The sequence below is a fragment of the Mus pahari genome, chromosome 10 (genome assembly GCF_900095145.1).
Source record: "Mus pahari chromosome 10, PAHARI_EIJ_v1.1, whole genome shotgun sequence".
NCBI lineage: Eukaryota > Metazoa > Chordata > Mammalia > Rodentia > Muridae > Mus > Mus pahari.
Genome location: NC_034599.1, coordinates 70,966,937 through 70,991,732, shown reverse-complemented (window position 1 = coordinate 70,991,732; position 24,796 = coordinate 70,966,937). Strand labels below are relative to the sequence as shown.

General features: G+C 37.3%; 1 protein-coding gene across 1 annotated transcript in view; it reads left to right on the top strand.

Annotated features, from left to right (window-relative positions):
* Positions 1-22,794, top strand: part of Hcrtr2 (hypocretin receptor 2) — a 95,126-nt gene extending 72,332 nt beyond the window's left edge. The window contains exons 4-8 of the mRNA XM_021207460.2: positions 914-1,029; positions 12,704-12,924; positions 16,055-16,176; positions 17,953-18,175; positions 20,491-22,794. Coding sequence (XP_021063119.1) covers positions 914-1,029; positions 12,704-12,924; positions 16,055-16,176; positions 17,953-18,175; positions 20,491-20,545 — 737 coding nt within the window. The 3' untranslated portion in view covers positions 20,546-22,794. The remainder of the gene's footprint in view (positions 1-913; positions 1,030-12,703; positions 12,925-16,054; positions 16,177-17,952; positions 18,176-20,490) is intronic.
* Positions 22,795-24,796: the final 2,002 nt, after the last annotated feature.

Below are 24,796 nucleotides of genomic sequence, written 5' to 3'. Positions count from 1 at the left end.
AGTCCACTATCATCATGATGGGGAGCATGGCCACATGCAGGCAGACATGGTGCTGGAGAAGTAGCTGAGAGCTATATTCATAGTCAGAAAGAAAGCCTGAGCCTAGCATGGGATTTTCAAACTTCAAAACTCCCCATCCAGAAACACATTTCCTCACATAAGACCGTTCTTCATAATCCTTCTAATCCTTTCAAATAGTGTCATCCCCTGATGAGTATGTATTCAAATATAATTAGCCTATGAGGCTCATTCTTATTTAAATAATCACCTCATCAATGCCAGCACTGATGTCAAGATAAAATATATCATTTTAGAAAGAAACAAAATGAAAAAAAAAAAAACAAAACAAAGCAAAAATGAAGTGAATTCTTTGCTTTGCTTTGCTTTGCTTTGTTAGCATTCAGAATTATAACTAACTGCTAATTTATCATTTATAGAAATCCTTATTATAGGAGAAATACTAAAATACTGTTAGGCTTAATTGTATTAATTAATTGATTAACTTATTTAATAAATGCTAATATTGTGATAGATATATTTGTGTTTAGAATTAATGAAAAATAAAATCACGATAATCCTAAAGGTATTTATTACTAATAGGTGAGATGGATATAAAAAAATGGATAAAAAATTAACTATAAAATCCCTAAAGTTCTCAATTTCATTACAAATATAAGTGTGAATGTTACACATGTGGATATATTGACAATGCATCAACAAAACAAATATTGATTGTATTTATTTTTCCAAGGTTTTTCACATTTATATTTAAGAGCCCAACTGCTCCCATCACTTGAGAAACTTATATTTTAATGAGAATAATGAACTGTATTTACATTTAGTTCTTATTTAAACAAGGATTTAGTCATTTAATATTTTAATGGAAGACTTTACTCTTTGACTCTGATCACAGGTGAAGTTTACCCAAAGATGTACCATATCTGTTTCTTTCTGGTGACATACATGGCACCTCTGTGTCTTATGGTATTGGCTTATCTCCAAATATTCCGCAAACTCTGGTGTCGACAGGTAAGTAATATCAAATAATTTTGTTTGAGTCTTCTTTAGAACGTATATAAATTTTTGTAATTCATTGAATTAATATAACACATCTAACACATGATTATTTGTTCTAAATTAGTGAAACTCTGTGTGTGAAAACATCCCTTGACTGTTTTACTGATATTTAGCAAATGACTTAAATTCTTTCTGAAGAAGTCTACACTTCCAATGACCTCTCAACCTCAATAATTAGCTGAGTTATATTTGGTCTGGTAGTAACATTTAAAGATTTTGCCTGCATGTATATCTGCACACTACATGGACATGTTACACTCACAAGCCAGAAGGAACCATATACTCTTCAGGGAGTTACAGATAGTCGAGAGCAACCATGTAGATTCTGAGAACCAAACCTGGGTCCTCTAAAAAAAAAAAGCTTCCAGTCCATGGTTAAGCCATCTCTCCAGACCCTGGGAGTAAACTTATTAATTTGCTTTTCATTATGAATAACAAAAATTAATTTCAATTCCCAGGGACTATAAATACAAATGGTTGTACTTTAAATGAAATTTTTTGTAACACATTTAACATATGGGCTACATCTTTAATGTCAATGCTCTCATTTTCTGTAGATTTAAAGAAGACAATTTGTTTGTTTTTCTGCTCCCCAATTACCTGTCCCTTTTTTCTCTTCTATATCCAGTTGAGTTAAGAAATTTTTTGAAAGATTTTAAATTCTAATAAATTCTAAATTAGAAAATGGTAACACCCATGAGATTTCATTAGTTCCAGTGATTTATTTGTCATATATTAATATTTTTTACATACAACCTATAAACTAAACCACCAGTTCATGTGATCAGTAATTTCAGGCTGTAGAAGAGGTATAATCAGGTACACGGTGAAAACAACTTTTTCAATATAAGTGCAGGGTCCAAGAGCTGAGTGATGTGGGTCTTTAGCTCAGGATGGGAACTTTTAAGTTGAATATTGATAACTTGAAAAAAATCAGCAAGCATGGAAAAATCTGCAAGATATATACCAAGTGTATATATCTCATTTTATGTTGTTTAGTAAATTATATAATGCATTTTTTTCTTATTTCTTTATAACTATGGCCAGTATAGTGATTTATTTGTTCTTAAGTTTGTTCTTAACTAACAGATTGTTGGCCTCTTTGTTCTAAAATTTTTATTGAGAAAGAACTTACTGAGACCATCTTGCTTCATTAAAAGTAATTCCATTTGTTTTCTTTTTAAGAAATATTTCTATTATATGTGGAATTTCATATATTTATCCAATATCCAATGTATTTTAATCCTGTTTACCTATGACTCTTCTCCCTAAGTCCTCCCAGATCTTTGGATCTTGCAAAGTCATATCATCTTTTTATTTTTATTTTTTATAATCAACAGAGTCAATTTTCTGGTTTTCATACACTCATGGACTTGAGGACATCACTGAAGCATGGTTGACCACAAGAGACACACACACTTAAAAATTTATTTCTCCCAACCTCTACCTCTACTGATCACTCACCAACTTTCTAACCTTTCAAATAGACCCCAAGCCCCTCCTACCTGCATAATGGAATGTTGATTGTCTTGATCTTATGCATGTTTCATATAGGCCACCATAGCTGTAAAGGTAGGAGACCTACACTAACCTTTGGTTGCAGCGACATAGGAATATAGTGTTTAAGGTCATACTCCATAAGTTTCCTCTTCTAGAAATACCATACCTGAGATCATAAACCTTGGCAAGAATCCAGGGCTGGGCATCTCAGAGACTCCAGGATAAATCAATCACTATCATTTTGCTAAAATGTCTCCTTAAATTCTAATTAGAAAGTGGTTGGCTATCCACATAACACTCATGCCACTATTGCACTCATGAGTGTAGCTCAGAGGATCATAGCTGAGTTAGGTCTGGTGATGACTTTACTCTCCCAGTACCTGCATAGCATCTTCTGATACTATGAAAACTAGCTAACAGAAAGGAACCGTCTCTGTCCACATCACCTTTATTTCTCCATATCAAAGTGTGTAGTGTTGTCATCGACAGCGTCTTACCATCAAAATCTGTAGGAAATAAAAGCAAAGCAATAGCAATTGCTTTGGGTATTCTATGAGACTCCTCTGATCAATAATTCAATACTTGGCAATAGGCTTTTTATTTTGCAACTTATAGCTTCTGGGAGGATTATCCCTGTGTAACTCCAATTAAACCATTAAACTCTTATATGAATGTATATGTATCTATCTCTATACACAGGCATATAATTTAACTAAAATGTCCTATTTTGGTTTTGAGGATGAGCCTTCATTTTAATTTTATTCAACTCTTGATATTCAAACTGTCTTTTCAAGACCATCTTTCACTATTTGGAAACAACTTTTACAATTTCTAGGCATATCTGTTCTGTAAGTCCTAATTTTTCATTTTTTCTTCTATTTTTACAATATAAGATTTTTAATAATTCCTTTAATTATTATCTATATACATAGTTATATATTTACATGTATATTTCTAAATCTTTTACAACTTCTGTGACTTTTTTGTGTCCAGCAGTGAAGTCAAGACACATACTGTTCTCCAAATCTTTTAATCAAAACAAAGAAAGACAAGTATAAACACTGTTAAGACATGAGCAGTGATGTGTTTAATTGCCAGCAACTATTTTCTCAGACTTTCTACTTGTCCTAAAGCCAATGTCACTTACTCTAGGATGTTTTGTTATGGTAACACGCCACTTCCTTGTATGTGTTTTTGCATCGGCTTTTACTAGGTAATAGTACTATCCAAGATGTATACTGTTCTCAGTGACAGTTCTGTCTCACTCCCATGTCATGCCAGTGCTGGGCTCAGCTACTGTTCTGCCAGTCTATGTGAGTGATGCTTTCTGGGAGATGCCATTCTGGGTATCTCAGTAAAGACAGAAATGCTGGAAAAAAAATATCCATCACCACTTGAAATTTCTGTTATAAGTTTACGTCTTGTAATCTTCAATTGCCCCCCAAAGTCATATATTTCAGTATTCTCTGACACAAGGCACAAATCACAGAGCCATAAAGATCTTCTCACAAATCGAAGGTAGAAGTTATGGAACGTCACAGCATGAAAACGTAAAAATGCAGTTATGGGCGAGAATCAAGAGATGAAACTCAGAGCAGGTTACTTGATAGTTGCACAAAGTTTGTCAGTGATTCCTGTGACTTCGGCTATCACTACATTTTTATTCAATCTTATGTGCATATAATGGGGATTATGTGTGTACAGTGCCTGTGGGAACCAAAAGAGGGCACTGGCATGTATATCTTGGGGTAGAAGTTACTGTGGTAGGGGTACAGAAGATTGTGGGCTACCACATGTGTGCTCTGGGCAGGCGACCCGTGTTCTTAGCCACTGAGTCACATCTCCAGCCTTGCTTTCATGGTGTTTATATTGGGGGTGTACAGCTTACAAAATCATACCTATTAGATGGATTAAGAATCTAAATAATTGAAATGAGTATCATTGAATACAAGTCCTTAAAGTATCATTGAATAAAGTACCTTGGCAGTCTATGCTGTTAGCAGAACTTTCACCTAACCCTGATTATGTTTCTGCATTAGCACATGTTAGATTGTTGGGAACCTTTATTTGTACTCCTCCTCTTTCCTCCTCTTCCTCCTCCTCTTCCTCCTTCTTCTTTTCATACTAGAGGATGAAACTCATAGCCTGCCCATGTTTTGAGTGATATCTTTGTCACTGAGTGGAATACCTTATTTATTTATTTATTTATTTATTTATTTATTTATTTATTTATTTAAAACTCCAGATTTTATTCCCCTCCTGGTTCACCCCCTGACTGTTCCACATCCCATACCCCCTCCACCGCCCCTATCTCTACGAGGATGTTCCCACCCCCTACCTCCCACACCATCAGACTTCTAAACTCCCTGGGGCCTCCAGTCTCTTGAGGGTTAGGTGCATCTTCTCTGAATGAACACAGACCCGGCAGTCCTCTGCTGTATGTGTGTTGGGGGCCTCATATCAGCTGCTGTATGCTGCCTGGTTGGTGATCCAATGTCTGAGAGATCTCAGGGCTCCAGGTTAATTGAAGCTGCTGGTCCTCCTCCAGGGTCACCCTCTTCCTCAGCTTCTTCTAGTTTTCCTCTAATTCAACCACAGGGGTCAGCAGATGGTGGGGCATCTTTTGGGTATATTCCCAAGAATGGTGTTGCTGGGTCTTCAGGTAGATCTATTTCCAACTTTCTGGGGAACCTCCAGATTGATTTCCATAGTGGTTGTACCAGTTTGCAATCCCACCAGCAATGGAGTAGTGTTCCTCTTTCTCCACATCCTTGCCAACATGTGCTGTTGCCTGAGATTTTGATCTTAGCCATTCTGATTGGTGTAAGGTTGAATCTCAGGGTTGTTTTTTGCATTTCTCTGATGACTAAGGACTTTGAACATTTCTTTAAATGTTTCTCAGCCATCCAAGATTCCTTGTTGTGAATTCTCGGATTAGTTCTACACCCCCTTTTTTGATTGGGTTGTTTGGTGTTTTGGTGGTTAGCTTCTTGAGTTCTTTATATATTTTGGATATTAATCCTCTATCAGATGTGAGATTAGTGAAGATTTTCTCCCAGTCTGTAGGTTGCTGATTTGTCATAATGGCTCTGTCTTTGCCTTACAGAAGCTTTCCAGTTTCATGAGGTTCCATTTATCAATTCTTGAGCTTAAAACCTGAGCCATTGGAGTTCTGTTTAGGAATTTGCCCCCTGTGCCAATGAATTCAAGGTTCTTTCTCATTTTCTCTTCTATTATATTCAGTGTATCTCTTTTATGTTGAGGTCCTTGATTCACTTGGACTTGAACTTTGTTCAAGGTGACATATCTTTTGACTGAATAACATTCCTAAAAATAAACTTTCTTGGGGTTAGAGGCATGGCTCAGTGGTTAAGAGCACTAACCACTTCTAGAAGTCTTGAGTTCAATTCCCAGCAACCACATGGTGGCTCACAACCATCTATAATGGGACTCAATGCCCTCTTCTGGTGTTTCTGAAGGTAACTACAGTGTTCTTGTATACATAAAATAAATAATTCTTTAAAAAATTTTCTTCATGGGACTTTAGATCATTCTTGTAACGATTCTTCTGTTTCCTCTAGGCCATTAAATGATGATAGTTCATGGTAGCCTAAATCTTTGTATTCTTCTAATCATCACAGGCCTAAATGAGTACCACATAAAAACATCTACTGAGAGTTTAAATAAGTAAGGACATGTAGCAATTGATTGCTTTGCCATTCTGAGGAATGCTTTAGAAAAATTAAAATATGATAGTTTCTCAAAGAAGATATTAATGTATAATACAGCTATGCACAGGTTTTAAGTGTACATTGAGTTTCTGAGGATTAAATTAAATATCAAGATATTCCATTATGTAGTTTACAGTTTACATATATTTACATATATTTGCATATTCACTTGCTTAAAAGGTAATATACCCTTAAAATCCTTAAGAGTGATATATAATTTGTCTTGCTATCATTGTGTTGACAACAACTGTTATCTTTTAACTTGCACAAAGAAGGAACTTGAAAAATGTTTTTTAATGTGTAAATGACTCTTAAACCATGAACCATGTGCTTATTTATTATTTAAGCTTCTATTTCTCAATTTCCAAACCTTTCAGATAGATTCAACTTGTATTACAGGCTTAGAGATGATCTACATTTTTTGACAAAATGTCCCACTTAGTACTATCCACAGGATTCACAAGATTTGCAGTAAAATGCCTGAACTGTGAAACTAAAACATTCTAAACGCAGATTGGAATGGAAATTGGCAAGTTGAGCTGAGCCCACTTTACAGCTGTAATAAAGTAAATTGACCCCAGATGGATAATTAAATAGATGTCTGCTTGAGCAATGCTTGGCTTCTAACTGTTACTGCCTCTAAACAAAGTTGTCAGGCATTGCTTTTGCCATGGGCCACAACCAGAGAGCCATCAAGGGAAGGGCCTATCCTATTTGCTTAAAGTTATGAAGATGCATGGGTTCTGTTTTACACTTTTGAATTAGCAAATATAAAGTTACTAGTGAGCAAATTGTGTGCCCTTGTCTGACTTTGTTAAGAACTTTAGTTATCACTTAGAAAGTACCAATAGTCTTGCTCGAATTAGCGACTTAAATTTCCCTTTCCTTGATAATATGATTCAAAGAATTCACCGGCTCTGAGACTTACAGACTAGTCTCTTAAGATCCTCTCATTCAGAACTTCTTAAGCCTGACTCGCTGGGCTACTTGGGCATACTTCAGTGTTCACTCCAGTACTGAGTGTTCAATAACAGATCTCAGTTATTATGTAAACTTTTGTTAATGCATTCCAGAAATATTAGTAAGCACTTATGTGTCTCATACTCTGTGAGGCATTAGGAGTAGTAAGCAGCAATATACTCTGAAGTCAGACAGGATGTGAACTTTCCACAGACGGAAAGGTTTTCCATCCTGTGACCCTGTCCGTGGGCCCATTTACTTTTTATTCACCACAGTTTTAGAGAAGTTAGAATTCATGCCATGATATTAAGTTATCACCATTAGTCTAGTGTGAGAAAAATGGACAGAAGGTCATAGAGGAAGAAGAGATGCAAGAAGACTCCTTCAAGTCCCACAAGGAAATCAAAAACACAAATGAAAGTAGTGAAAGTAGTAGCCAGGCAGTGGTGATGCACACGCCTTTAATCCCAGCACCTGGGGAGCAGAGGCAGTCAGATCTCTGTGTTCAATGCCAACCTGCTCTACAGAGAGAGTTCCAGAGTAACCAAAGCTACACAGTGAGACCCTGTCTTGCCAAAAGAATTTACTATAAAGATATTTTTGTTTGTAATTCTTTTCTATTTGTATCCAGACTGAAACATAATTGTGTAAAATAAAACCAAGAACTCAAATTATAAATTTGTAACTTAAAGGAAAGATGAAGGGGGTGTGGAGTGATGTTGAAAAGCTATATATATTTATACCTATTAAATTTTGATTAGCATTAATCATTGTTTAGATTAAGCTGTTCGTTGTAACCACTAAGAAAATACTTTTTTTTCCCCAAAAAGTATCTAGTGAAAGACACAATAAAATTTAGATGGTATAGTTAGAAAACAATAAAAAAATAATAAAATACTCATGGAAAAATAAACATAGTCTATGAGTTATCCATGTGTGTGTCCTGTGGTCACTGGAAGGTCAATTCCAGTAGTCAGGAAGTCACCTGCATGGGGCAATCATGGTGGTAAATAGTGTTAATTAGATCTTAGGGAGCAAAGAAACTTTTTCACAGTAAGAACTCTGTGACTCTGGAGAGATGGCACACATGGTAAACTGCTTGCTTTACAAACATGAGAACCTGGACTTAATCTTCACGTAACAAAAACCTAGCATTTTCTTGATTGATAACTGATATGAGAGGACTCTGCTCATCACGAGTATGATGTACTGGGTGGGAGGCACTGTGTGCCATGAGAAAGCAGATTGAGCAAGCCACGGGAAGCAAACCAAGCCCCCTCCCCCACCAGCCCCCCTTCCGTTCTTGCCTCAGTGCCTGCCTCCAGTTCTTACCCTAGCTCCCCCAATGATGGACTAGGGTCCTCATGGGGACTTAAATCCTCAAGTGGTTAGGGTTTTTGCTGGTTGGTTGGTTGGTTGGTTGGTTGGTTGGTTGGTTTTGGTTTTTTGTCATAATACTTCAATAGAGCAATAGAAAGCCTAACTAAAACAGTAACCATTCTGATAGGGGTGAGATAAAATCCTAGAATGGTTTTAATTTACATAGCTGAGAATGTTAAACTGTTCTGAAAATCTTTATTGGACATTTGTGTTTCCTTTGAGAACTGACTGCTTGTTTCATTAGCCCATTTATCCACTGGTAGTTCTGTGGTTTGGGTATTTAAATTTTATAGTGCTTTATTTGTTCTATATATCAACGCCCTCGCCCTGTATGAGATGGCAAAGACTTTCTTCCTAATCTATGGTATATCTGTTTGCTCTGCTGATAATTTTCCTTGCTGCATAGAGACTTAAATTTCACACAGTCAACCTCTTGATGCATAGAACTAGTCTGGGTTGTGGGAGTTCTGTTAAGAACATTTGTGCTTATGCCCTTAACTTCAAGTATATTCCTTGTGTTTTGCTCAAAAAAAATCTCAGTTTTAAATTAAGGTCATGTGGTGAGAGAGATGAGCCAGTTGTTAAAAACATGCTGGACTCTTAGAGAAGACCCAAGTTCAGTTCCTAGCACCTATTTCAAGGAGCTCACAACTGTCTGTAATTCCAGCTCCAGAAAGACCTAACACCTTAAGCCTCTGTTGGGATTTGCACTCACAGCACACACACACACACACACACACACACACACACACACACACAGAATGAGAGAGAGAGAAAGAGAGAGAGTTAAAAATAAAATTACATCTTCATCTGTGAACAGTTTGCATTGACTTTTTTACACGGATGAAGATGTGCATCTAAGTTGTTTCTCATTCTTCTGCAAGGAAATATTGCTTTGTCAATGCCATTTCTTGACTAGCTTGCCATTTTGCAATGTATGTTCTTGATATCCTTTTCAGATTTCGGTAGCCATTGTTGTGCATTTATTAATGGGTTCTTTATCCTGTTTTATTGGTGTACATGTCCGTTTATGTGCCAACACCATGCTGTTTTTTTCACTATTTTTCTATAGCAGTCTAGGGTTGGGTACTATGCTATCTTCAACAGTATTCTTTCTGTTTAGAGTTTTTTTTGTCTATTCATGGTCACTTATTGTTTACATTTAATTATGACTTTTTTTAGATTATCTAAGGAACGTCACTGGAATTTTGATGTGGATTATAGTGAATATGCAAGTTACTTTTATTAGTATAGCCATTTTCACTAAATTAACTCTGCCAATCCAGAAACATGAAAGGCCTCTCTTCTATCTGACTGGCATCTTATTTCATTTCTTTTTCAGTATTCATCATTTGCATGGTACTTTGAACTAATAATTATTGTTCACATTTCAGTATGTAGTATTGCAATATGTTTTTTATATCAAAGATAGTTTACACAGTTCATTTAAAATATAGTGAACATGTATTGCTGTGATTTGCTTTCTACAGTTAGGTAGAAATTTCCTCTCAGTGACATATTGGTGAAGACCTTCCATAAGTACAAACTCTTGGAATGTGTCTTTTCTGGCTCTTTTAAACCATTATTAGTATTTTTATGTTATAAGACATGCATTCAAAACTCAGGGGCCTAGAGTGATAGCTCATCTTACAAATTTCTTGCCTCCTAAACATGAAGACAAGAGTTTAACATTCCAAAGTCATTCAAAAAATCTGGGTATCGTGGTGCATAGTTGTAACCTCAGTGCTGGAGAAGGGAAGCCAGAAAGATCCCTATGGCTAACTAGGTTGACCAGCTGGCCTACTTGGCAAATGCCAGGCCAATGAAAGACCCTGTTTAAGGAGTAAGATGTCTGTCAACTGAGAAATGCCAGACTACATTGTCTTCTGACCTCCAAAGCTTGTGCATACATATGTACACAAACAAAAATGCACACACACATGCACATAAAACTGCACACACACACACACACACACACACACACATGCCTATAAAATGCACACAAAAAGACTTACTCTCCTGTATGTAAATTTGCAGGAGGAATCCGTTCACAATAGAAACATGAGGTGTGTTTTGAAGTTCTATACAGATTAAATACATGGTCTGGCATATTTTGCTCTCTTCTGCTTAGTATCTTCTCAGTCAAATCTACAAAATGCAATTTCTAATTTACCTTTAAGGACATACTGACTGTGACTTAAGGCTATGTGCAATTCTTGGATGTCAATTGATGCAATGGCTTCTGATGAATTTCCTGCTGAATGGAAGGCAGGACTAACCCTCTTCTGCCTTCAGGTTGTTATCTGAGAATGACATCAGCACATGTCCCCTTCTTTTCATCACAAGGGCCACAACTCTGCCCCCTGCGCCACTTTCTCTTCATGGGAATGTTTCTGATACTTGAAGAAGGCATCACTGGGCAGAATGTTGGCTCTCCCTTCACGGGAACATTAAAAATAGTGATCTTTATGGTTCTATTTAGACTCTACTTCAAGACCACTTATGGATACTTACCAGATTTTGCGATAGAATTATTCTGGAACTTTCTAAGATCTAGTGCTACATCTAAAACAATTGTTTCTAAAACTATTTTTTAAAAAGAGAGCCATAATACTGAAGAGATCCTCAGCAATTTTAAATGTAGCCACTTACAACCATCCAACTTCAGTTCCAGGGAATCTAATTCCTTTATCCAACCCATTCAGGCACCAGGTGGACATGTGACACACAGATACACAAGAGAGCAAAACACTCAGACACACAAAATAAAAGTTGAAAAATCTTTTTAGGAAATTTAAAAATAGAAACATCAAGATGGGAGCATTTGTGGCTCTTTATCTCCTCAGCCAGTGGTTTGGTGAGGTGGCCTTGCCCATTTCTGAGAAGTTTCTGTCTCAGGGCCTGTTTTCATCTGCGTGATTGATCTCCTGAGCTGAGAAGATGGTCAAGTGGGGTCTCATGTAATGAGACTCATCTGTTTGGACATCAAAGCCAAGCTCCATTTTCAAATGAAAGATTCTCTAATAGACTTTGATCTCATAGTGTAAACAGCCATGGGTTCAACGTAACCTTCATTCTGAGAGGCCACGGGAACGCACTGCTCTGTACTGTGTGCGGCGCAGAGATAAAAGTCGCAGCTGATTAACTGTAACACAATCAAGCTGTCTCCGCGGTGTACTTACTGGCACATCTTTTTTAAAAAAATATGAACAAGCTGCATTTTAATATTTTGCTAAGATCTATCTATTCATGAGATTATAATTAAGAAAATATTATACTTGGCAGAACTTTCTGCTATTATCAACCAACAGAAAAATCAAAGGAAATGCACATTGTGTAATGTAATTGCTACAAATTGTGGCTATTTGAGACATTAGTGTAAAACCTGGAAGGATTCTCAGTGTATTCGTGTGCTTTCAAGAAGGGCAAATTGCAAAATTAGTTTCAGGCAGTTTTGTAAGTGCGAACATTAAATCATGAAGAATAGTGTTTTGTTCTTTCTACACATGGCCTTGCTTTGTCTCAACAGGAGACAGAAAACCTCATAAAACCCAGTAGTTGGTTAGGTGCCGTGTCTCCACTCGACAGCAGGTGGCAGTATCGATGCATCAAAATGTTATTTAAGTTTTTGGTGTGTGTGGGGAGGGCGGGCGGTCCTGTTATCTGGTGAGTGTTTAAATTTAGGCGACATCTGAATTTAGAACTTATAATGAAATCTTATAATCTGAATTTCTTAACGTTCTTTTCTCTCCAGCTCCCTTCTCTGTTTAATAAGGGAATGTATTCTTTCTTGTTCTCTTCAGACCTTGACAAGATCATTCTTGTGTTTTAACACAAGAACAACATTTAAGCTTACTTTTAACTTTTCCCCAGACATATACCTATTTGGTGTTTGACTAAATGTGTGCTAATAGCATACTCGGCCTAGCCAGTGCTTTGGAGAGACGGAAATTTCAAACTCCAAACTTCTGTTTCTCTCTCTTTACTTGTAACCCGGTTACATCTTCTTTGTAGAACTTTGCTAAGTACCAATGAGGGATCCCGTCTCCTTTCAGATTCCCGGAACTTCTTCTGTGGTTCAGAGAAAATGGAAGCAGCCGCAGCCGGTTTCTCAGCCCCGGGGGTCCGGACAGCAGAGCAAGGCCCGGATTAGCGCTGTTGCTGCTGAGATAAAGCAGATCCGAGCTCGAAGGAAAACAGCCCGGATGCTCATGGTTGTACTTCTGGTCTTTGCAATTTGCTATCTACCAATCAGCATCCTCAATGTGCTAAAGAGGTAAAACTCTTGCGTTTACTTAAAAGTGAAGCACCTTGGCATTTTAATTAAGAATTCTTTTCTTTCTAAACAGACAACACCCCCTCCCCTTAGGTACTTTGGCCAATCAACTCAGTTGCTTGAGCTGATGGAGTTCTTTGAGCACTTAAGGCAATACCAACCTTCTAGCACAGACAGGAAATACACTCTTTCAGTCGAAGAAGATTCTCAGTTGTGAGGCAGATGAAACGGTTGTTTTCCTAACCTCCTGTTGTTGACTGCTAAGGCTTAGATGAGAAAATACTTTAATAAAAATTGTTGCAATAATTAATTTCGTAAGTAAATACAAGTCCATTGCTCTTCTAAATTACTTCGGAAGAGAGTAAATGAGTTTTAAAAAATTTTGTTCTCAAATATTTAAACCATCCTATATTTCCAGTGAGCACAAGTACGTAGACAAAACTCCGAAGCTGAAATGATTTTGACCAGTGACATGAACAGCTGATGCCGGAGTCGCAGGTCCAGTCCAGGACATGAATAGCCAGCTTTCTTGGGGAAACACCAAAGCTGTTACACATACACCCACTGGTCCCAAGGCAGCCTTAACTCTGTTTATAAGAGGCTTAGAATTTAGCCTGAAATTGCTCATGTCCCTTTTCCCAAAGTCAGAGTCAATATCATATTCCTCACAGCTAGGGACCTGGGAGACAGGAAAGTTTGGCCAGAATCAGACAAAAAGTGGTATAAACCAGCTGCGAAGACCTCTCCTCTTTGGCCTTTGTTTTTCGATTCTTTAAAGGCTTCCTCAATGACAAAGTAGAAAATGAACGTTTGTTCAGAAAGAATATAGCCTTGTGTGTTTTAAGGGTTTTGAAAACTCCAGTCACAAAAACAATCTACCCTCTGCTCCTGCCAAGGTTCCCTCTCCGTTTCTTCCTCGCAGAAATCATACACAAAGGTACTAAATGCATTGCTAGCTAGCCCCTCCACCCCCCACCCCAGACTATTAAGAACATCATAAACCAGGCTGTCCTGCTAGCAGAAGGGAATCCAGTGGAAGGCAACTTCCAGGGCGAGGGGCAGGGTCGGGGTCAGGGCAGTGCCCAAGGTTCTTCCTCAGAGAATGTGAGGGGGTAGTGGGAGGGTAGGGGCTTGTAAAGGTGGGACTGGGGGGGAATGCCACCCAGATGTAAAGTGAACAAATAAATAAATAAATGAAAAAAGGGGATCATAATCATGAATGATAATGAATATTCATTCATCCCTCCTTTCTGCTCCCCCTTTCCCTGTTCTCTTCTTCCTCCTCCTCTCCCTCCCCTTAGCCTTCTCCCTCCCCCTTTCTCCCCCTCTTCCTCTTCCTCCCCTCCCCCTCCGCTTTCCTTCTCCCCTTGTTTCTTTACCAATCCAGATCAAATATTTTGAAAATAGATTTAGCACTCTGTGGGATGCATATTTGAATTTCTTATACCTCTGCGCTTGCACCTCTCACTCTAGTTATTTCCAGATGCCCTCTTGTCAGTAATATTCATCTTATTATTCTGAATTAAATAGCTTCCTTTTCCAGAGTGGGAAAGAAATCTAATTTAAAACCTTTTTTAAAAGTTTTTGAGCAATCTGCGTGTTTTTACACACACACACACACACACACACACACACACACACATTTTAAAATAATTTTGAAAATGTTTTTACTGAATACAGTTTTTTAAAAAGACATGTATTTAAATTTAATCTTGCCTTGCATATAAATCTTGCTCTCATTTATTGCTCACACAATGTAAAGTCCTACCTTTTTTTTTTTTTTTTTTTTTTGACATGTAAGCTATCGCCTGTAATGCCTTGTTGGTTAAAACTAACTTCCCCAAAGGAACTTTTAAAAAGTTATTTATTTATTCCCTTTACAACCCAATACCAGTCCTTCCTTTCCTCCCAGGATCCCCTCCCCCACTCCACCATTCCACCTTCCCCTGAGAAGGGGAATCCCCCCTCTGAGAGCCCCCCCAACACACACACACACACACACACACACACACACATCAAGTTGCTGCGGGACTAGGCACATCCTCTTCCACTGAGGCCAGACAAGGCTGTCCATTTAGGGGTGCAGGATCCACATGCAGGTAGGCAACAGCCTCAGAGACATCCCCTGCTACAGTTGTTGAGGAACCCTCATGGAGACCTAGCTGCTCCTCTGCTCCATTTGCAGGGGAACTCAGTTTAGCCTGTGCTCACTTTTTCGATCTCTGAGAACCCCCAAGGGTCCAGGTTACTTGACTCTGTTGGTCTTCCTGTGGAGTCCCTGTGCTCTTCTGGTCCCTCAATCCTTTCTCCCAGTGTTTCTGTAAGACTCCCTGAGCTCCATTAAATGGTTGAGTGTGAGTCTTTGCATCTCTTTCTATTGGCTGCTGGGTGGAGCCTCTGAAAGGACAGTTATGCTAGGTTCCTGTCTGCAAGCATAAGAAAGTATCATTCACACTGTCAGGGATTGGTGGTTGCCCGTGAGATGGATCCCAATGTGGGGCAGTCATTGGTTGGCCATTCCCTCTGTCTCTGCTCTGTCTTTGTCCCTGCACTTCTTGTAGGCAGGACACATTTGGGGTGAAAGGTTTCCTGGGTGGGTCGCTGTCCTTACCCCTCCACTGAGAGTCTTACCTGACTACAGGAAGTGGCCACAGTTCAGTTCTCAGCACCCACTTAGAAGCTCACCACGATCTTTAACTCCAGTTAAAGGAAATCCAGACCTTCATCTTACCTCTGTGGGTACCTGGCTTTTACACAAGTGTACCAGACATGTAGGCATATCACCCACATGCTTAAAACAAACAAACAAACAAACAAACAAATAAAAACATGCATGCACATGGTGGAATACCAACAGAAAGTTACCCAAGCATACTCAGAAACAAGATAACAGAAGGGAAATAAATATTCAGCTTCTCCTTGACAAGAGATTTGCATTTCCTGACTGGGAGACCTGGAGACTTTTTCTCTGAGCTGGGGGTTCTGATGGGCACAGGAGACCTTTCCGAAGAGGCTGTGCTGTCAGTACCTTTGCAGAGGACAAGGTCAGGCTACTTCTATGATGTTCATACACCTTAGGAGTCAATTATATAAGACTCTTGATTTTCTGTTTCTGTTTCTTTTCCTACAGAGTATTTGGGATGTTCACACACACCGAAGACAGAGAGACTGTCTATGCTTGGTTCACTTTTTCTCATTGGCTTGTATATGCCAATAGTGCTGCAAACCCAATTATTTATAATTTTCTTAGCGGTAAGTTTTCAATGTTTCTTGGTTGAGCCTGTACTGAAGGGTGGAGCTGCTAGAGCAGATGTCCCAGAGCCGTTCTGAAGTAGATTACAGAACTTGGTTTCTGTTTGAGCTGTGGTTGCCCCTGAGCAGATTTGTACAGAGCGACTCCATTTTGAAAGTGAATACACGCCACCTAGCTTGTCAGAGAAAATGATCTGATCTTTTTCCTTGGAAAATTTGGAATAAATGTTAAAGGGAAAAATGGGTATCTTGCATGCCTTACATTAACCTTATGATTGAAAAACACATACATACACAAGAAAATACTATGAGATATGATCTTATCTACCCCATTCTCCCCCCCCAAATTCTCCTCATAATCTGGCAAATGTACTCCTACCAGTTTCATGTTTATTTTATTTATAAAATTGTCCATAAGTTATAAGGGAGGGCCATCCACCAGCACTTGGAAAACTAACAAGCTGTATCAGAACTGTGCTGTGATTAGCCACATCTTTGTACAGTTTTAGTCTAAAATGCTTGTTTCTTACTTTCATTTCTAACAATACAGTCATTTTTTATATATATATATATTATTTATTTTTAAATTTTTGTTATATATTTAATAAACAGTGTCTTCCAATTTCATATTGTTCTGTTTGGTTTGCGTGATTTGTTGAAGTACTTAGAACAGCCAGATAGGGATAGACTTTCTAGAAAGATAACTACAAAAAGAAGGTTCTATTATCGGTCTCAAAAATTTAAAAACAAAAAAGAATTTTAAATGTTTCTACCATGAATGCATAATGAACATTTACATCCATTTAATTCCATTCAAGCATTAAAAATTACATACATTTCCTAAAATATCTCATAGCAGCCTAGAAATATAATTTTTATAATATCATTATTAAAAAGTTATAATTGGTAAAAGAAAAGCACAACCAATTTTCTTTCTGGAAAGGGATTTTGTCACTTTGAAATAATCATTGTATACTGACAAGTGCTCTGACCTTGCATTGAGTAGCTGAGACCCAGAAAGAAATGGGGAGACAAGAAATAGAAGGCACGGGGCAAAGCAGGGTACTAGTATGAGGTCAAGAGGAGTTACAGAGGCCACTGACAAACCTCTGGTGTGTGCCTCCCATTGTCCTAGACCTGTGAACAATGACCTCAGCAGCCTAGTGCAGAGCGACCTAGGCACAAAGAGAAGGAAGAACAGTTTCCTAGCATGCCCTTGGCTCTCCAATGGAGGTGACCATCTCATTTTCTTAACTGCCTAAAATCTCATTAATAGTTTAAAGATAACTACCTCCTCAGATTTTTCCAGTTTATTTTCTTATTTTGTCACACTTGGATTATGAAAGCAATTTTTTTTTTTATAAGTATTTCAGTGTATTTTTTTTTCTTGTTTTGTTGAACTCTTTTAGATACCAACATCCTTAGACCATAATGTATCTCTCTTCTTGCTTATACACAGGGTAGATGTCATTGCTTTTGAAGCAACTGACAGTCTAGGCAAACTTTTCCTAAGAGCTATTTGATATTATTACAGGGTTAAAAACGAACTCGAGAAACACAGTGGGGGTTGACTTTAAAGAAGGAAAACAAATGCCAAGTATTACATATGAAAATACTTCATCGTTTAATTTCCTTTTTCTATTTCCTTTATTGATGCAAAATGCTGCACCTCACGGTTAGCTTGGCTCAAGGGAACGCCTCATTTGTACCCTGTGCATTAGGTGTTGAGCTCCTTATGCATAATTCACTTTCCTTTCATTCTTTCTGGTCTGACAGGAAAATTTCGAGAGGAATTTAAAGCTGCCTTTTCTTGTTGTCTTGGGGTTCATCATCGCCAAGGAGACCGCCTCGCCAGGGGACGCACGAGCACAGAGAGCAGGAAGTCCCTGACCACACAGATCAGCAACTTTGACAATGTATCAAAACTCTCAGAGCACGTGGTGCTCACCAGCATAAGCACACTCCCAGCAGCCAATGGGGCAGGACCGCTTCAAAAATGGTAGAATATTTATTGCTATGATGACGATACCCGACTCAAAACTATTCTTTTATACAAACTCTGTGAACGGAAGTTTTAGTATCCAGTTGATCTAAACCTAAAATTACTTGTCAATCCATTTTGGTTTTTAATAGATCACTCTTTGGAAATAAAAAACAAATTTGAAATATTTCCTGAACCATTTACTTGAACATGTTATAAGTTTAAATTAAGCTGAATTTATTTCAAGCTATTTTTTTCTTAATTCTGTGAACTGAAGTTGTGGCCACTAAGGGTTTGAACATTTCTGATTCTTTCTATAACCCTTTGTTATTTTAATCTAACAATTTAAATTGATTGCTAAAAATCACCAAAAATTAATCATTAATAAGGGAAGTAACAATTATTAACCCTTAGTTAACAACAAGCAAAATTAATTGACTTAATTTAAAAAAAAATCACGAAAATATCATTACAATGTGCTACCTGAGAGAATACTAATTAATGGAAAAGCATATAATTTGTATATATTCAAAGTATATCTTTCCAAATCACATAAAATATATATAATTAAGCTTAATTTGCCACTGATTTTATTTTCCATTTACTAAATGTTCTCAGGTATATAACCTTACAATATGTAAAATTTGTGTATGTGTGTGTGTGTATAATACAGATTCAAAATGACTGTATTAAAGTAAAAAAAAAAAAGTTGCAGCAACTGCTAATACACAATCATTTTCATCTCTGGGGAAGGATTTAAGATTTAAATTAAGAGATAAAAATCAGATTATTATTCTAATTAAGGACAATGAGTTAGTCAGCCTTGCTGGATTAAGAATGTGACTGTACACTAGGTAATAGGAAGTGAGTCCAAGAGGCTGCAGACAAGGTTGAAGAAGGGCTGTGCTCTAGGTCTGGGATAGGGCTAAGCAGCTGAGCATTCCCCTAGCAGCTTGCACTAGGCTGGGGTTCAAATCTCATCAGTTAAAACAAACAATGTCGAATAAATGAACCAAGGCTTACTGTAGTCTAGTGATAGAGGAAGACCGAAGATCCCCAGGCATGGCACAGAAGTCACACAACCAAAGACAGTGGTCCCCACCACAACTCTGGCAGGACTGTTACAAGCCCCGCCCCACCCCCATTGAATTACTTCACACTCTCTGTGTTACTAATTTTAGCATACCTGAGGCTAAGAGACAGGAACCTGGGAAAGTAGAAGGCTTGATACTAACTCATACACAAATGGAAACTCTAGAGTATATTTTGTATATATTCAAATTATGAGATTGGAATGATTATTTCAAATTCGTTCTCTGCAAAATTCTGATGAAGTATCCACTTCTAAATTGAGAATTTGAAAGTGTACATATCAAGATGTTCCTCATCTCATAGTGTAGTGGTAGTAAGTAGGCACTCTGATTTTAAAGAAACAGGATATATTTAATATTTGGGAGAGATTTTAGTTGAAAATACTTACATTGTCATTTTGTCTTTTCCCCAACTCTTTATTCTCAGAGAAAAATAACACATTCAAATTATCCATGCTTTCTTTTCAAGGGTTTAGGATTTTGTTACCATGTGCCTTTTAGTATTCTAAGCCAGGACTACACTCTTCTATGAGGTTTATGAAAATTATATGACTGAATATCATGATGTTCTATATCTATGAACACAATCACTTTCAATGTCTCCTTTCTCCCTTTTGAGAGCGTTGTCTACCATACACTACATGCAAGGAGAGCTGTAATTTTCTGATTGTGATGACAGTTAGCACTTTCAGACTTGAAGTTATCTTCAAATCTTTTGGTAATAAGCCTTAATAGCCTTGCAACTCAGTAAGCATGATATAATGATTTTTTTCTCCAATATAATTGAGTTCATTAACTCTAAGCTGTGAGACAGTATTAGATCTCAAGATGATAGTTCGTGTTATATAAATAAGAGGAGAGACTTTAAAAGGGAAAGGGTGGAGAGAGATGGAGAGAGGCATGGTTAGAGGAAAGGATGAGAGACCAAGAGAGAAGAGAGGAGAGGAGAGATGGTATTGGTATGGCCCATCAGAAGTCAGAATTTCTGTGTTCTAAATTAGTGATTCTCAGTGCAGTGTGCTCCCTGCAACCAGCACACCCACATTTAGCAAAAGTTAATATTAAACACATATCCCAAACTTATTGAACCTGAATCTTGTGGATTTGGTACCCAGGAATGTAGGGGCTTACAAATCCTATGGATAATTACAAAGCACTTTAGTATTGAGAACCACTGCTCTAAATGGTGTCTCCTGGCCTCAACTTATTAGCCCATGTGAAATAAAGTCTTTTACTGCACAGGTATCTACAGCAGGGAGTACCATCTTCACTCCTGTCCACCTGGCTGGAGGTCTGAGAGAAGAGGCCCGAGCATCCTTATGGAATCTCACCCATGTCTTCTCAAAGAGATAACAGTTTACAAAACAAGTACCACTGTGTTCTTAGTATGATGTTAAAGAAGATGGACTTTAAGGCACGTATGCGCTTTATACATGACTCGGATGACTTGAGTTTTCATTTACTAAACTTTCTGTTTTGTGGAAGCCATTCATGTTCAAGAATAATTGTTGCCTGGAAGAAAACTGATGAATAAGACACATGCATAAATGATGCAGGGGATGGAATCATGAAGCGTGTATATACTTCCCAGCATTAGGGCCCAGGAATCGTGAGAGAGTTGGATTAATGTGGTGACCTTCATAGGACAAATGGTTAAAAAATAGGAAGCCTCCAAACATAGCAATGGTGTTGGGGTGCTTAACTACGTACTTCATTGTGTGCTAATGACGCAAATGAGAAGACTTCACAGGAAAGTTTTGCTTTAGAACTGAGCTATGCTGAGCATTGGACACTGACTGACCTTTATTTCCTTTGTATTTCAAACCTTCGATGTGAGATGTCAAAATCAGTTTTGTTGCTAATAAGACAGTGTAATAATTTTACCAAATATATTTGAGATGAATGATTTATGAATTTTTATAATATCATGAAAACCTTGAGATTTTGAGTTTATTCCTTTGGGGTTAAATATTAACCGGAGTGTGTGAGAGAGAGAAAAAAACATGAGTTCTACATTTTCCACAGTGTGGAGTAATTACGTAGTTATAAACTCTTGATAAGTTCAGTGTAAAAGTGCCAGGCGCAGTAATACCTAGTTTCACTCTGTTATACATTAATTCAGGAAGAATAATTAACTATGTTTATAAGTGACAATCTGAATGTGTCTAGAGTTGTTACTAATCATAACTGAAATGAGGGCTATTAGCACTTTGATACAATGTAACAATACCATGTTTGCATTAGCTGTGAGTCATAACAGGAATTAACTACATTTCAAGAAACATGGCTAGTCCTTACAATTAGAAACCCTTCGGTGGAACTTAACTTTCAACAGCTTACTCCTCTCCTTCATACGACAGGCCAAAGCATAAATTCCATTAGATTATTTTCAAATAGTTTCCACATTGCTTGAAGCCAAACAATGACATTTTAAGGTCATTATATAAGTAGGAAAGTATTCATTTACAATCCTTTCTATTACTTTATGCACAGAAGAAAACAATATAAACACTGTTAGTTCTCAAAGTTCAAAGGGAATGCTTTTCTACATTCTTCTGCGATTGAAAAGGGGGACAAAAGACTCCCCTGCCTTGCCACGTATTTCTATTCTTTTAGATTTTCTTTATAGACTTTGGAGTTAGAAAATCTAGGTTTTTCATGAATATGTTTTTATTATTGTATCTATGTATGTATCAGCATGACAGTTGCTCAATAATTATTTATTTAAAATAATTATATCCTTATGCTTGATTGTACTGTGTCTTCATGAAAATCTTTTTTTTGTATAAAAAATGTGATTATATGTCTCCCAGTGTGAAGGTTGAATTATGTAATTTTTAAGTAAAATGTCACTGAGAAGTTCATAATCACATCCACATTGTCCTGCTGTCCTATGTGAAAAATGATGTTGTTGTTCAATACATAAATTGGATATTTGCTCATAATTATTGTCAAATCTTTGCAGTTAAGGATTGAATTAACCCTGGTGCAGTACTTGATGACCAAAATATTTTTCCAATAAGTTTATATAACCAGGGATAATTATGATATAAAAGATTTTTAATATTATTTCTAAGAGGAGGTACTATAATACAAGTTAATATTAAACACAGAGATATTTCATAAAAGTTATACAAAACCACACATTTATAGAAGTAAAAATATAAGCTTTTGTCTGAGTCAGAATTTTCCTCTGCTTGTGACTTAGAATAATAACCCCCTTAGTTTACAAATGATTATTATAGTCTGAAAACGCATGAATTAGCTTTCTCTAAAATATTAAACTTTTAAACTATACCTTTAGTTGACTATTTTTTTGATCCAGCTGATTATCAAGGACTTCAAAATATAGTGTAAATGATTTAAACGATTCTTAAAACCGATTCTTATTCAGAACATTTTATTCTATTTACAAGGATAAACATTTGACTCATAAGGGGGAGCACCATCATAGAAGAAGGGGGAGGGATAATGGGATAGGGGGTTTCCAGAGGAGAAACCAGGAAAGGGGAAAACATTTGAAATGTAAACAAATAAAAAATTTAAGAACAGAGGTATAATCGAATATTATTTGGCTTTCCTTGAGGAAAAGAGCCGTTATGCAATGAAGTTCAAAGAGGAGGTTCTCAGAGATGAGAATGTTGAGGGAGTAATCCACAGTCACATGCTAGACCTCTACCTTCCAATCCAGCCAAAGGCCGTGTACCAATGTAACAGAGAATTTGTTGAGGCATTCTCTGGTCCTGTCCTCAGCATCTGATTCTGCTTGTTCAACCTGTTCCACTTTCCTCCAAATTAACCTTTGTCCTGCAATGCAAAGCACCGGGACCACTCACCAGCCAGGTTTTATCCAACTTCATTAGGTTTTCCTTGTCTCCTGCAGTGAGCAAGTAGTACACTACAAAGCCAATGAATCTAAGCTCAAGAAAATAAAAGAGAAAGGAAGAGGAAGAGACACTTCCACAGTTTATAACCAAGAAATAAACTTGGAACTGCTAGAATGTCCATGATAGGACCAATAGACCTCTGTGCATATATCCAGGAAAGGCATAGCAGTGTCTTCTGTTATTCTATTTTTAGATATTTGTTATTGAGGTGATACCAGTTTACATTCATATCAGAAGAGAGAGGGTTAGGGTTTACTGCTTTCCTATATCCCTGCTAAGATTTGCTGTTTGTTTTCTTGGTGGTGGAAATTCTAATAGGGTAAGATAAGATATCAAGGAAGTTTTCATCTGCGTTTCCCTCATGGCTAATAATATGAACACTTTTTCAAATATCTATTGGTCATTTGTGGTTTTTCTTTTGAGAACTAGATCATGTGTTTTGCTAGTGTTCAATTTTTGCTGAGATATTTGTGTGCGTGTCCATATGTATGTAAATGATGAAATCATCTTTATATACACATGTATGTCAATCCCCAGTCAAATGTATACTTGAGACAATGTTTCTCACATTCTATCTCTTACTTTGGTGGTTGGTTCTTTCCTTCACTGTATAGAAGATTTTTAAATTTCATATAGTCCTATTAATCTGTTTTAAGAAGTCATTGCTCATGCTTATAGCATGAGATGTTTGCCTTCTTTTGCTCTAGAAATTTGAGAGTTTGAGAACTTGGGCTAAGCTGTTTTATCCATTATAAAATTTTGATCAGGATGAGATATATGGAGGTAATTTCCATGTAAATACCCATTGTCACAGCAGTACTTGTTAAAGAAGTTGTCTTTTTTTTTTTTTTTTTCAGTATCCTTTGACACCTTTGTTGAAAACAAAGTAATCTTATTTGTACTGATTTATGTGTATGGCCCCTGTTCTTCTCCATTGGTCTGAAGGTCTGTTTTTGTGCCAGCACCTGGTCTTCACCATGACGATAGTATAACTTGAGATCAATACAGAAGATAGCTCTAACATTGCTTTGTCTGTTTGAAAGCATTTCATCTATATGAACTTGAGAATTTCTTTATAATTCTAGGAAGAATGTCACTGGAGATTACACTGAATCTGCCAATTACTTTCTATAGTACAGAAAATTTCACAACAGTCTACCTATCCGTTGGCATCAACTAACATGCTTCGGGCATCCAGTGTCCAATTCAAGTACTTTTAAAAAAATTTATTTGTTTGTTTGTTTGTTTGTTTGTTTTAAACTCCAGATTTTATTGCCCTCTTGGTCCACCCTCCAACTGTTCCATATCCCATACCTCCTACCCGTCCCCTGTCCCCCAACCCCTATCTCCACAAGGATGTCCCCACCCCCCACTCACCACCCCACCAGACCACTAAACTCCCTGGGGCCTCCAGAGAAGATGCACCCAACCCTATTCAAGTATTTTATTCAATTATTTAAAGAGTTCACTATCAGGATATCTAATTTCTTCTTCTCATCTCTTTGTGCACAACTATTTGACAAGCAGCAACCAACAGCAATCAACCACAACCCACAACCTACCACAATCAACTCTCTCAAGGTCTAGCATTTATATACCCTCTGAAAATTGCCCAGTCTTCTCTCTCTCTCTCTCTCTCTCTCTCTCTCTCTCTCTCTCTC